A 14,903-nucleotide genomic window follows, 5' to 3' on the forward strand; every position below is an offset into this window, starting at 1 on the left:
ACATAACAATGTATGATGGTACTACATAACAATGTATGATGGTACTACATAACAATGTATGATGGTACTACATAACAATGTATGATGGTACTACATAACAATGTATGATGGTACTACATAACAATGTATGATGGTACTACATAATGTATGATGGTACTACATAATGTATGATGGTACTACATAGTAATGCACAATGGTACTACACAGTAATGCACAATGGTACTACATAGTAATGCACAATGGTACTACATAGTAATGCACAATGGTACTACATAGTAATGCACAATGGTACCAAATTGCAATGCAATATATGATGGTACCATACAGCACCATACACCATACTGTCTTCCACTGTGCTGTCAACTTTTATACTAAAATCAAAACTGACCATCATTAGTAATTGTGTAATCACATTATACATACAATTTCTATACAAAGAGTGTTTACTGCATACTTTAAGTCAATTCTAAGTACATAATTTAAAGATGGCTATGTACATAGTCTAAATCACCTTGTCAATAATGGCATTTTTGATTTTATTTACCATGGGAAGTTTGAAAGAAAACAATCAGAATCTTCGTAGAGAAACCTTTCATTCTTTAAGCTTGTTGACTTCAAAATAATTTTCTTCACATCATCTTACAAGATCGATGGCACGGTGTTGTGACGTCACGTGACGTCTCACATATGTCGTCATCGCGCGTCCAGATCATTTTGGTGGAACAATGAGTACGAACTATTGGATCATACTGACTCACCAATTTGACTTTCCATCTCTAAGGCGTCCATTTTATGTGGATTTAAAACAACTTTTTCTTCTATAACACAGGAGTCATTGTAGTCTTTTTGCTTAACATAAGCAGCTTTACAAAGTCTCTTCTTTTCTACGCTCTTCCCTTCTTGGACACGATAGTAAACTATTACAGCAATTGTTATAAAGAGGCCAACCAGTATACCAAATGAAAACCAAAGCACAGAATTAGCTGTACGTTTGTGGATGTGCTCTGTTGAAAGAAAGAGAAAAAAAGCGATCAAGTCGGTTATTTTGATCCCAATAATAGAAAAGTAATCTTCACATTGTGTTCACATTGTAATAATTTCAATTAGTTACATGAATGCAAGTTAAATGAAGCGCACAAAGTCAAAGACTTCAATATGGGTAAAACATAGCATTTTAGGGGAGAATTTTGCCTGGCGGCCCCCCTTGCCCCCTGATTACGTCCTGGTTAAGTAAAGCGCACGAAGTCACAGACTTCAACCCAATATTTTATTACATTTAGTTTTTTATACAACCCGAACGTTAATGTTTTACAAAAAAAGGCAAATAAAAATTAATTATGGTTACTGAGTTATTGTTTCATTTCATCCATTTACACGGTCATTTTTTGTAAAGTTTATACAGTTAAAAAGATCTTAAAAAGATACCGTGAACAGAAATCCGCCCGGCATTTGTAAGAACGAAAGCAATCAGTCAAATATCTCAGTGGGACAGATGTATAAGCTCTGTTTTTTGGACGTAGTACTTTTTAGAGTTCTGAAGTGTTTTACTTTTAAAATGGTTATAAAGACAAACCGTTAAAAACTCTTTGTTTGCGGACGAAAGGAACGAAAACTGTGGGTAACGAAATGAATCAAGGTTAAACACAAATCGTAGAAAAGTTAGTGACAGTTTGAGCTGGTATGTCCGCAGAGAAATCATTAAAAACTTTTGATATTTTAACTTCAAATCACTTTAACAATTAATACTGAAAATTTTGTCATTAAAAACAAAGTTTTGTGGTAACAATGAAGAATTTAATTGTTTTAGCGAAGTTTTTTACTGTTTTAGTGTTTTTTAGAAGCGTTTTTTTAGCAAAAATTCAAACGTGACGTGGCAGTGTTGTTTTTGCGCATGTTCAGATTCAACATACCTTCCCGTATAACATAAAAAGTGAGAAGAAAACGAAACAGTTTCATTGTACCACGCTCTCCGTTAAGTCGTCTCTTTTCTTCGCTATTATCGCGTGTAATTGAAGGAAATGAAGATTTTGTGGTATTCAAATTCAAATTGCTAATGGTAGAAACAGGAAACGGCTGAGTATGACTAATTGTAGTCATACTTACAATGTGCAGCCGCGTGCTACTACGAGAACTGGAACGAGGTACATCTGATTGGTCAACAGTGTTGATTGTTTCAACTCCAAGCACTGAAGTAGAGGATGGTTGGATGACAACGGTTGGTGTAATTGAACTGCTGGTCATAACTGGGGTGCTTAAAGCAACTGAGCTTGTTGTCTTGACTACGGATGACGTGGGTATGACTGGATGTTTTATGGCCTCATGTCTTTTGAATTTTTGGCTGTTTACTAAAAAAATATTTAACAATTAGTACAATTCCAAATATGAAAAACTATTAAACATTTTAAATAAACGACAAACATTTTTCAAATTTTATATTTTTAATTACAGACATGTTTCGACTTAACTATAAGTTATCTTCAGTGTGAATAGTCATGTTTTTTAAAGTTTGTAAATTGTTATTTACAGTGCGTAGTTTGAGCACTCTAGGATTGTGCAGAGAGTCTCATATGGAGACGTCCACCGTTTTCGCGATATGCAAAGCTCACCTTATAGGTTTGAGCGTTCTGGTGACTCTACAATACAATCCATACAATGTACGTAACCGTACGTCCTGTGTCCCAAGTGCAGGAGTCACCATTGCACTATGGTGATAGCCGGGAGGGCACATTGTATATACACTTTGTATATAAATATATGGTATATATTGTGATATATCACCAAACTTTAAATAACATAACTACTCACACTGAAGATGACTTATAGTTAAGTCTAAACATGTCTGTAATTAAAAATATAAAATTGCAAAATGTTGTCGTTTATTTAAAATGTTTCTTATGCATCGTGCTCATAAGATCACATGAAAAAACTATTCTTCGCTTATTATCCCTACCTACACTGACGCACATTATCCTATTTCTTACATATTTTATGTAGTGTAAAGACTGTTCTTGTTCTCTGTTGTTCATTCATCACTACCTACACTGACGCACATTATCTTATTTCTTATATATTTTATGTAGTGTATAGACTGTTCTTGTTCTCTGTTGTTCATCCCTAACTATCAACACCAATACACCATACCACAAACAGCAAACTTACCACACTTATATTCAATAATAATATACTTGAATATAAAAGGGCAGCCATCTTTTCCAAATGTTTGCTTTCTTACTGTGAAATTACAGCTATTCTTTTCATTACACATTTGTTTCACTTCATCAGAAACATCGTTCTGCTGTCTGTTGCAAACGATTTCGTCAGAAAGATGTGATCCAGGAGGACTGGGGCAAATAATGGAACCTGGCTGTGTTCGGCCATAAAACACAGAAGTGATAACAAGTATGAAGGACTTATTTAGACATTTCAGCTTCACATTTGAGTTCTGACATCTCATAACATTATCGGCTGAAAATGACAGAGTAACGTTCTTATAAAATAGTACAAAACATAATAAAAAATTTGAACAGTTGACTCAGATGAAAGAAAGATACAGACGGGTGTGCTGGGTGATGTAGAGGATTTGGATGAGCGTATGAGGAAATTGCCATACTGATGAAGTGTGATGAACGTGTTAAAAAAGTAATGTATTTAAGCTAATGAGGTCACGATTCCTGAGTTTAATTCCTGATATTTTGAGCTCCGCACGGGGCTTTGGAAATCATGAATATCTGGATGTTCGGACACCCACAACTTTTGGTGTGTGTGTTTGTGTCCTTTAAAGAATTGCCAGTTTTTACGTGCGCACATATTTTCATATTATTGAGCAGAGCTTTCAGACAGACATGATGCAGTTGAAACAAGAAAATCGATTAAATATAACTAGTATCAAGCTGTTTCGTTATCAATTAAACGAGTTTATACGTGATCCATTTTTCAACACCCACGGTTTTCAAAGTTAACATGCATTTAAAATCACAGCTTCATGAAGAGAATAAGTCTTTCTTGTAGAACGTGAAAAAATTCAACACCGCGGGGCAAATTTCAATTTAGCATGTAACAGGAGAAACCAACGTTCCAAAAATAATTAATATCTCAAAAAGACAAAATCTGTCAAGTGCTTTTGCCATGGTCGAAATCTTTAATCTTTCATTTGGGCAACAGAAATCATGTGTTAAAAGATGTGTTGAAAAACGATGACATTTTGCGCATCGAAAGAATCTAGCGAATTATACGTGTTAAAACGTGGATTTGACACGTGACAACAACATGGCACAATGAGTCAAGCAATTCACAGCCAATTTAAAACGAGATTAAACACACTAAAGTATTTATGCACTTTGAAAACCTTTCGTAAGTTTTTTTCATAATATACCAAAGGTAAACGGTTTGAAACAAACGTTTAGCTATAAAACACGTAATTTGGTTTAGGTATTCAACAATACACGACAGTCGGAAGCAATTATTTCAGTGTCATTACGATACGACATAACGTTTTCGATTAAAGACTCACAGTAATTCTTACTCCATAGAAAAAAGATCACTAACATTTAGTATTTCAATATGTAACAGTTTTAACGAATTTGTGACGGAGAGACACATCATTTTCAATGGACGCGTGCAGAAATATGTGGGTGCGCGCTGCAAAATGTCGGCAATTAACAGCTCAGTACGTTGAAAAATGTACATTTTAGCAAAATGTGTCATATCAAAATGGTATATGACGAATTTTTAAACGTTTGAACTGACGCAGGAGAGCAAGTTGTAAAATTATGAGTTTACAAAATGTCAATTCCATGACACAGTGTTCTCATGTTGATACAATTCATCGATGAAAACACTGAAGAACTATATACACTTCACTTGACCTAATAATAAAACAAATATATTTATCAGTAAATTCCAATGTTTTCATCGTCTGAAATGAACAGCACAATGACAGACATCGTCAGTCATTAAATACAGCTCAAGAAAAAAAAGGGCAAGCGAAATCATGTCTATTTTCGTTTTGCGCCTTTTTGAAACTTGCTGAAAAGTTTTCGAGGAAGAAAATAAAAACTACAAAATGAATCAAATCAATGTGTGTTGAGCGATCTTATCGGCTTCATAAAACATGTAAAAGCGAAAATCGATGGTTTTAAATAAAGAAATAGCTTATCTTTATTAAGATGCATTTTATCTCATTCCAACAGAGTTAATGGTTTTCTCGCTTTAGCTAACAATCGAATCCTACGCACATTTTAAAAGAACAAAAAAAATTGGCCAAGCTGAACCGAACCTATTAACGGGAAAGCTGAATTGTCAACAAAAATCGAAGATCATGAAGTTGGAAATTCAAAAACGAAGACCAGAAGGTTAACTGGAGAGAAAAATAAAACACAAAAAATTCTCGGTGCAAAATGATGGCGCAAGTTCAAAACCCCATAGCAAAATAACACGATACTCTTGAAGCAAACGCGGATAAGGACGTCTAATTGCGTTTATCACAAAATACATCAGTCTGTTTCATATTGCTTACCAGGTGTTTTTCTGTTTAACATTAGCGAAGATTTATAAAAGCAAATAAACAAATGATTAGCATGCGTTCAAAGTTATGGACTTCAAATTCTCTCCTAATGATGATAATGCAATTTGAAAGTCGCCGCATTGTAAATCAACAGCGCTGTTATAGACTTGCATTAAAATCTAATCTAGTGTAAAATGTTCAAAGCAAGAAAAGAAGGACAGTGGATTATTTTGATAAGAGTTTGAAAGTGTAACAGTACTCTATCTATCAATGCAAGAAAGTCGGAATATGTTTACCAATGACCACAAATGATAATTAAGTGCAATACATGTCTTAGGGATTAGAAAAAACAAGACCATAATCTTCAAATGTCTTAGAAAGTATCTAATTCCATAATATAATGATCTCTGCGTTGTATACAAACATGAAGCAATATGAGAAAGGCAATTCCTAAAACCTTGGTTCTTATGTGAAGATTTAGTTACACATACCAGTGTCTGCTTTCGAAATTCCAGTTGTAGAAATAGACAGGAACACAAATATGGTCTAGAAATAAAAAAACATACATCGTAAAGCCATGCATATGCTTCAAACTTGACACGCTTCATGCACGCACCAGAATTGAGGTTAAAGATCCACGTCGATCCATCGTTAAAAGAAGTTGTAATCCGATACAAGAAAATATTACTAAAATTTAAGTCTACCGTACGATAACTGATAGTAAGAGATCTTTTACCAGTTACAGACGAGCACTTTGCCTTTATGGAATTAACAGGCGTCTTTAATTTTAACATACAATGCAATAAGTCGCCCAACAAACGGATTTGTTATCATTTTATCTGACCGTAATAGATCTATTAACATATGTAGATTTGCACATGTAGGAAGATTATTTTGACCAATCAGGTTGCGGCATTTGGAAAATGAGGGAAATGTAAAATGATGGTATTTATATTTTTTTCGTTTATTTTTTCAGTTTACTGTAGATATTTTTATTGTGTAATGCGTTGGAAAGCAAACAATTACGTTTTCGTAGTCGCATCGTCTAGGAATATGTATCTTAGTTAACGAGCTCCATTTTTTCACACTTTTAATAATTCGTGAGGCTATTAAAAGTTATGAAAAATGCCCTGCTGGAAAAGTCAGAATTAAGAAAAATAAATTTTTATAGATACTTTGACAAATAGCTCAACGGGAACTGGTCAAAGTTTATTGAACTCCTATTGCGAATCTAAATACAATTTATCATTTTTATGGAGGTCTTACTGAGTTCTTTTCAATTGCGATTTCTTTGATGATTTAATTTCTTAGCAAAAGTGACCTAAAATCAGGCTTCATTAACGGCATTTTTATCTTATCAAGCAAATTGTTCCTAATTTCGCTTCGAAAACCACAGAAACCTACCAATTACCATTTCCTGAATTGTTAAAAAGAAATCCGTCAACTAACTTTCTTTGACGATTTCGATGCAATTAAAATAAGTGGTTTAGCCAAGGCATAGCACCGTTTAAGTTAAAACATGTGATTACAGCGGGATTTTGAAGCGATTTCACATTCCAAGTACGCTTTTTATCTGTGGTTTCATTAGATAAATTGAACTTTAACCCACAGCGAATAACTACAGCATTCCACATAATTTCTTGGAAAGCGTTTTCTAATATCATACAAGTGCTTAAAATGTTAAGGACGTAATTATTATCTATGATTTTAAGGACGAAAAATGACACAAACCATCGATAGAAGACATTGTTACTCCCGTGAACACCTGTAAAAAATTCTCACCATTCGCAAGTTACCACCTATAGTATTTCACTAGTCATATCAGTGTTGGTATGATTGGTGTTTCAAACAATTTGTTAAAATAATCATTAACGCTCAGAAAAATCAACAAACAGCATGTGAGTTTGGCCGATGAGCAAAATTCTTGCTCAACTGATAAACTTGCTAAACTATTTGAAAATTTTCAGAAAAAAGGGCCAGACGGTATTCATGGAAGATAGGAGATATATTATCTCGCGACGTGAGAACGCATGATTTCAATTCCCCCCGTGCTTCCTCCCCGAAAAAATAAAACACGATCCAAACGTAAAGATATTTATCAAACATATTTACATGATACATACATAAATATTTAAAACATATTTCATCACAGTTTTCATACACGTTTAATGTTGTTATGGTCTCAATAAAAAAATATTCTGAATCCAGAAATTATAATATGTTATGGCACAAGGCTATTCAATCACCATTGAAAGGTCTAGTAAAAATACAACAATTTCTAGAAGCACACACTTTAAAGACTTACATAAAAGACAAAATTTGATAATCGTAATGTGAATCCGCTAAAGGTGTAGCCAGCAAGCTAATGTGGTCCTGCTATGTGTTCATGCAGTAACTGTAAAAAACAACAGACTTCTAAAGAAAGAAATCATGTTTATCTGATATTTACATATCATAACCTCAATTTGCAGTCTTGCTACGCTACCGACATCCATACATATCCTTTTTCGTCAGTTTAAGTCTTCTTCCGGTACTTCTTTATCCCACATTGTACGCAATGTCGATCATTTGTTCACCCGACAAGGGCAATTTTCCCATTTTCATTGGTAAATCATTACCATGAAAGATTTCTGTCAAATCAATTATAAAATATTCCACGTTCTTATTGACAAGGGAAAAATCCATCTCCTTCCACTTTCCTACCACAAATTCACAAGGGAAAACTTTATTTCCTTCCACTTTCCTACCACAAATTCACAAGGGAAAAATTCATCTCCTTCCACTTTCCTACCACATATTCACAGAAGAAAAACTTCATCTCCTTCCACTTTCCTACCACAAATTGACAAGGGAAAACTTTATTTTCTTCCACTTTCCTACCACAAATTCACATCAAAACAGATGACGGTTAGAACGCAGCTCGCTCGCGGTCAGCCTCTTCGCATCGTGACCAAGCCTTCGTACATTGGGCAAGTTACCAAGCCTTGGTATAAACGGAGCGCTATTATCATGTCTTGTAAAATCACCTTCAAGTTGATTTATTTTCCGTTCAAATTCCCTTTGTCTTTCTGCAATTTGGTGTTCCGGAATGCAGTCATTCTCAAGTAGGTCATCTATGTCTGGGACAACATGTGATGGTGATAACAATGTACGTGATATGTACCTAAGGAGAAGACAACATGTGATGGTGATAGAAATGTACGTGATATGTACCTAAGGAGAAGACAACATGAGATGGTGATAGAAATGTACGTGATATGTACCTAAGAAGAAGACAACATGAGATGGTGATAGAAATGTACGTGATATGTACCTAAGAAGAAGACAACATGTACGTGATATGTACCTAAGAAGAAGACAACATGTGATGGTGATAGCAATGTACGTGATATGAAACTAAGGAGAAGACAACATGAGATGGTGATAGCAATGTACGTGATATGTACCTAAGGAGAAGACAACATGTGATGGTGATAGCAATGTACGTGATATGTACCTAAGGAGAAGACAACATGTGATGGTGGTAGCAATGTACGTGATATGTACCTAAGAAGACAACATGAGATGGTGATAGCAATGTACGTGATATGTACCTAAGAAGAAGACAACATGAGATGGTGATAGCAATGTACGTGATATGTACCTAAGAAGAAGACAACATGAGATGGTGATAGCAATGTACGTGATATGTACCTAAGGAGAAGACAACGAGATGGTGATAGAAATGTACGTGATATGTACCTAAGAAGAAGACAACATGTGATGGTGGTAGCAATGTACGTGATATGTACCTAAGGAGAGACAACATGAGATGGTGATAGCAATGTACGTGATATGTACCTAAGGAGAAGACAACATGAGATGGTGATAGCAATGTACGTGATATGTACCTAAGAAGAAGACAACGTGTGATGGTGATAGCAATGTACGTGATATGTACCTAAGAAGACAACATGAGATGGTGATAGCAATGTACGTGATATGTACCTAAGGAGAAGACAACGTGAGATGGTGATAGAAATGTACGTGATATGTACCTAAGAAGAAGACAACATGTGATGGTGGTAGCAATGTACGTGATATGTACCTAAGGAGAAGACAACATGAGATGGTGATAGCAATGTACGTGATATGTACCTAGGAGAAGACAACATGAGATGGTGATAGCAATGTACGTGATATGTACCTAAGAAGAAGACAACGTGTGATGGTGATAGCAATGTACGTGATATGTACCTAAGGAGAAGACAACATGAGATGGTGATAGCAATGTACGTGATATGTACCTAGGAGAGACAACATGAGATGGTGATAGCAATGTACGTGATATGTACCTAAGAAGAGACAACATGTGATGGTGATAGCAATGTACGTGATATGTACCTAAGGAGAAGACAACATGTGATGGTGGTAGCAATGTACGTGATATGTACCTAAGGAGAAGACAACATGAGATGGTGATAGCAATGTACGTGATATGTACCTAAGGAGAAGACAACATGAGATGGTGATAGCAATGTACGTGATATGTACCTAAGAAGAGACAACGTGATGGTGATAGCAATGTACGTGATATGTACCTAAGGAGAAGACAACATGAGATGGTGATAGCAATGTACGTGATATGTACCTAAGGAGAAGACAACATGAGATGGTGATAGCAATGTACGTGATATGTACCTAAGAAGAAGACAACATGTGATGGTGATAGCAATGTACGTGATATGTACCTAAGGAGAAGACAACATGAGATGGTGATAGCAATGTACGTGATATGTTCCTAAGGAGAAGACAACATGAGATGGTGATAGCAATGTACGTGATATGTACCTAAGAAGAAGACAACATGTGATGGTGATAGCAATGTACGTGATTTGTACCTAAGGAGAAGACAACATGAGATGGTGATAGCAATGTACGTGATATGTACCTAAGAAGAAGACAACATGAGATGGTGATAGCAATGTACGTGATATGTACCTAAGGAGAAGACAACATGAGATGGTGATAGCAATGTACGTGATATGTACCTAAGAAGAAGACAACGTGTGATGGTGATAGCAATGTACGTGATATGTACCTAAGGAGAAGACAAAGTAAAGAAGAGTGAATTTTAGCGTTCACTTTACACGCAAAAGACACTGAAATATTCAGCACAAGCGCTCAGCAAATCCAAATGAATAGAACTGGTATAAACATGACAAAATGTGAGTAAAATCATGAGAGCGACGAGGCTATAAGATATTTTGAACATCTGCCCTTTCCTTGAGCTTATGAGATTTTCGAAGAGAAAATATTCATTTTACTGAACAGCGTTTGAGATGGCTAGTTGAGTGGTACTATCATTATTAAATGACCTACGCAAAAAGTGCCAATACAATAAAACACATTGTCAGACTTTACGCTTGTGGATTTGAATGTCTGTGGCAGAAAACCTGTAAAATACCAAAAATTCCAGGTTCCAATGCGCCTACAAGCACATGAACAGTCATTCCTCAATCATATTAAGGCAATTTAGCAAACAAGACGAATCGTCTTGAAAATTGCCTAAATATGGCGTATACTTATCCATATATGGGCAAAACACACGATTTTTACGACGTCGTGAACGATACATCGCGTTTGCTAAATTTTGCTACTACACTGAGAACGACTGTTGATGGAAACCCTGTTTTCCGGTTTTTAAGAGCATCAAATTATTGTGTGTTATTTTATAACATTTCTTACCATTTTCTTATTGTTTCACGAAGAACAGTTGCAACCTGTGATGCAGTTAGCCGTTTCTTAGGATTTAATATTAACAATGACTGAATTAATTTCATCGTTGAGCTTGTCACCCGTCCGTCACTGTAAATAAACATCAAAACTGACAATAAATGATTTGTACTTCATGTAAATACACATCAAAACAGTCAATAAATGATAAGTACTTCATGTAGATAAACATCAAAAGAGACAATAAATGATTTGTACTTCATGTAAATAAACATCAAAACAGTCAATAAATTAAAGGTACTTCAATGAGCGCAACTTCTTTCATTCAATAGTAAACATGTCAAAATAGCACAATAATGTTCAACACCCTTCATTACAACCCAGCACAAATTTTAAGAAAATTTCTAAGATGAGCAAACATCAGTTCAACACACAAGAACTTTCTCACTATTTATCAACTATGTTGTGTCTCAAACATGGACAGAAACTTAACTCAATACAACAACAACAACCTCTCTTTACTGTTGTCTAAGACTTTCATTCACACTACAATGTCATCATTGCTCATTAAACCACAATGTCATCTAGATGAAATCCCCCCCCCCCAAAAAAAACAGGCTGCCATTTCCCATAATCTTTCCAATGTCTTCTTCACACAGTAGTGTCCCCAAGTTTATAATTGTGGAGGGTGGAGTGGGGGGTGTTATTCATAAACATGTGTTATCACTGTTTTATTCCTTACGTTGGAATGGCAAATTCTGCAGCCTTGATCTTTCTGAACAGTTCATGAGGTACACTATCATAGAATGGAAACTGACCATATAACATGGTATATAATACAACACCAAGAGCCCACATGTCACTTGCCTTGCCTGAATATGGCTGACCTAAAAAAAACATAGAAATAATTAAAATATCTATTTATCTTTAGTTCATCAGCATATGGTGGCAATGTATTTTGATATACAGTGGTCTCAGAATGGAGAAAGGGAAGATCACTACTCCAATAAAATTTTCAAGATTAAGATCTTCATTTTGAATTTTGTTTTCATTAAAAAATACAAGCAAGTGTAATATATAATGCAATTTTTAAAGGTTGCCATAGTAAATTGTTTGCATCCATAAAACTCTGTCTATTCCTACATCCTCTTATCTGAAACAGGTCAACATAACTTCATGCAATGTTTTAATGTTGAAACTTTCTCCTACTTAGCAATTCCAACCATTTTGGCTGGCAAGGAGAGGGAGACTGCCTCCTAATATTTCCCATCTTTATATACGTTACTTTAAAACTTCAGTGACATAAAAATGATATGTAATACATGTAAAGTGCCATTTTGGGGGCTCTTATATAACCACAAATAAAATCCTTCGGCACCACTGCTACCAACCAAGTACTTTCCTAGAATAATGTCCTTTAAAAATCTCTAACACCATACCCCTTTGTTTCATCTTATATTTCTCACCCTATCTACACAGTACTAACAGATCTTTACTTTAGACATGTCTTGATTCTCTTTGTTTTTTTTCATCTTAACTGGGCCCATCGTAAATTTATATTATGGCCATACATTAATTTTATGATAACTCTCACAAAATATATATTCCCTTGTAACAATATCTGTTTCAATTGGATTGAAAATATCTTGATTTGAAAAAAAATGTCACAAATTTTCAATAAACATCCTTTACCAACCACTTAAGACATCAGGGCTTATGTAGGCTGGACTACCACGTTGGTCTTTTAACAGATCATTCTCCCGAATTAAATGTTTTCCAAGACAAAAGTTAGTGATTGTGATTTTCTTTGTGCTATAAATAAGAATTGGTTGATGATATCAAAGCAATAATTAGAAATGAGTAAATACAAAATTAAAATACTTACCTACGATTTAGTACAATATTTCCCAACTTGAGATCTCTGTGCACAATATTTTTCTACAAGGTAAAGAAAATTCATTATTAAAATTAAAAGTATTTAAGAGAATTATAAGATGGGAAAATAATAGCAACATATTGATATGAATGTGTATTAAATGATTTTTCACAACATTTGCCACGTTTTTCTATTAATGTATAAAAGTAATTATTCTCCTTAATTGTTACAGCAAATTAAATCAAATCTATTGTAAACTTAATGAAATAGTTTTAAAGACCAGAATGGCTTAAAAAAACTTCCCATTAATATGCTCAAGTGGCCAAACTAATCCAATTGATATTGACCGTAAACACTTTGTGTCTTTGACAAAAATCTCGAGGGAAAATATCGAACTTACAGAATGAAGACTTTCGACAACGCGAACAATATCGTAGAATATAACGATAGCTTCTTTCTCTGTTAATTTCTTCTCCCTGATGACATAATGTTGAAGATTTATCAACTCCGAAGTGACGTTACTAAATTCATGAGGGCTAAGACAATCCAATATTAGACACACTCTCTTACGAACGCGCTGAGTCCTGTGTATGCCAGTCAAATCTCTTTCGTGAATTTCCTCAGTAAATTCGTCTTGAAAAAGGCCGTGATGGTGGACGACACCATCCTGGTCATGTAATAACGACAAAAGCGAATATTCTGTGTGTAATAACATCTTCCCTTGCTTGTCATCTTGCGTTTCGTGGCCTGGCTCTTCGATCGTCAACATTTTTAAGCAATAAAAATCGTCCGTTCCGTCTCGTTTCGCCAGACATTGAACTATACTTCGTACGGGTGAATTGCCAAGTCTTGGACCCAATAAAAAATAACCGGCACGTTTTAAAGGGCATTTTTTCGCAGTGCAATTTCGTCTTTGTTGTTTAGCTTTCGTTCTTTCTCTGCTAGCAGTTGTAGATTTACGTTTTGTTGTTGTAGAAGAACCAGCTTCTGCCATCTCGCATGAGACGTACCTGTATGAAAGACATCAGAGGTGTGAAGCAACGAACGGTGAGAAAAATACATGATGATAACCATTGTGATAAAGTTATCGGAACGGAAATTTACAAATGGTTTCACAGGCATGATTTAAATACCCCCATCATCGCCGTACGTCTCCAGGGGGAACATAACGTGTAGAATTATGTTGGAATTTTATATTTTCTTTATTTTCAGTAAATCTGCGTGCGCATTGACTTGAAATGACGACAGCTGATATATGTTGCAATTAACGAACATTGATGTTCTAATTGGAGTTCCAATCACATTTAACGTTAAAACGAGAATTGTGGTAGGCAGGTCAAGAAATATTACACAATTTACTACATCATGAATCATATGACTTATGCGTGCATGCAAGTTATGTTTGTGTGGGTTACTTACAGTAGGAAATCAGCAGAAAATATACGCAATTGATTTTAGGTAGTTTTTTGAAATTATATAAATCAAGCTATGTTTCCAAAAATACAGGAAAGCATAAATGAACAGAGACAGGCAATACTTACTTTCTATTCGTTGCGTTACACAAAACCTTCGAGTACAAATACTGCATTTTATTTCATAGTTCCATCTTAATTGATAAAAGAACTCTGGAGAACTTTCTAATCATTCCTAAAAAGGAATTTCTTCGTTAATTGAATCTTTTAGAAGGAACAGTTCCTCCGCGGTTCCCAAGTGAAACATTCTAATTAAATGCCAACACTTATGGCCGTAATATACAAATTTTCCGTTACACGTGCACGTTTCCAAGGCAACAGTTACAGCAGAATGTTT

At 35.0% G+C, this 14,903-nt stretch overlaps 2 protein-coding genes across 4 annotated transcripts; both read right to left on the reverse strand.

The window, feature by feature from the left end:
* Window positions 1–389: 389 nt before the first annotated feature.
* On the reverse strand, window positions 390–6,366 carry LOC124441845 (latrophilin-like protein 1). 2 transcript variants are annotated; one of them, XM_046992309.1, is made up of 5 exons: window positions 6,120–6,366; window positions 5,995–6,049; window positions 3,160–3,465; window positions 1,911–2,345; window positions 390–1,004 (listed from the first exon to the last, which is right to left on the reverse strand). In XM_046992309.1, exons 1-5 carry the CDS (start codon window positions 6,150–6,152, stop codon window positions 745–747), a joined length of 1,089 nt encoding a protein of 362 aa, XP_046848265.1. In that variant the 5' UTR covers window positions 6,153–6,366; the 3' UTR covers window positions 390–744. The 2 variants fall into 2 exon arrangements, with proteins under 2 accessions (XP_046848265.1, XP_046848266.1); XM_046992310.1 differs by having other exon boundaries at window positions 706–1,004; window positions 2,104–2,345.
* Window positions 6,367–7,589: 1,223 nt separating this feature from the next.
* On the reverse strand, window positions 7,590–14,834 carry LOC124441430 (serine/threonine-protein kinase 40-like). 2 transcript variants are annotated; one of them, XM_046991898.1, is made up of 7 exons: window positions 14,636–14,831; window positions 13,495–14,104; window positions 13,104–13,156; window positions 12,915–13,030; window positions 11,961–12,105; window positions 11,231–11,350; window positions 7,590–8,666 (listed from the first exon to the last, which is right to left on the reverse strand). In XM_046991898.1, exons 1-7 carry the CDS (start codon window positions 14,680–14,682, stop codon window positions 8,396–8,398), a joined length of 1,362 nt encoding a protein of 453 aa, XP_046847854.1. In that variant the 5' UTR covers window positions 14,683–14,831; the 3' UTR covers window positions 7,590–8,395. The 2 variants fall into 2 exon arrangements, with proteins under 2 accessions (XP_046847854.1, XP_046847855.1); XM_046991899.1 differs by lacking the exon at window positions 7,590–8,666 and adding an exon at window positions 10,115–10,583 and having other exon boundaries at window positions 14,636–14,834.
* Between the last annotated feature and the right edge of the window lie 69 nt (window positions 14,835–14,903).

This window comes from Xenia sp. Carnegie-2017, unplaced genomic scaffold, assembly GCF_021976095.1.
Source record: "Xenia sp. Carnegie-2017 unplaced genomic scaffold, XeniaSp_v1 HiC_scaffold_20, whole genome shotgun sequence".
NCBI lineage: Eukaryota > Metazoa > Cnidaria > Anthozoa > Malacalcyonacea > Xeniidae > Xenia > Xenia sp. Carnegie-2017.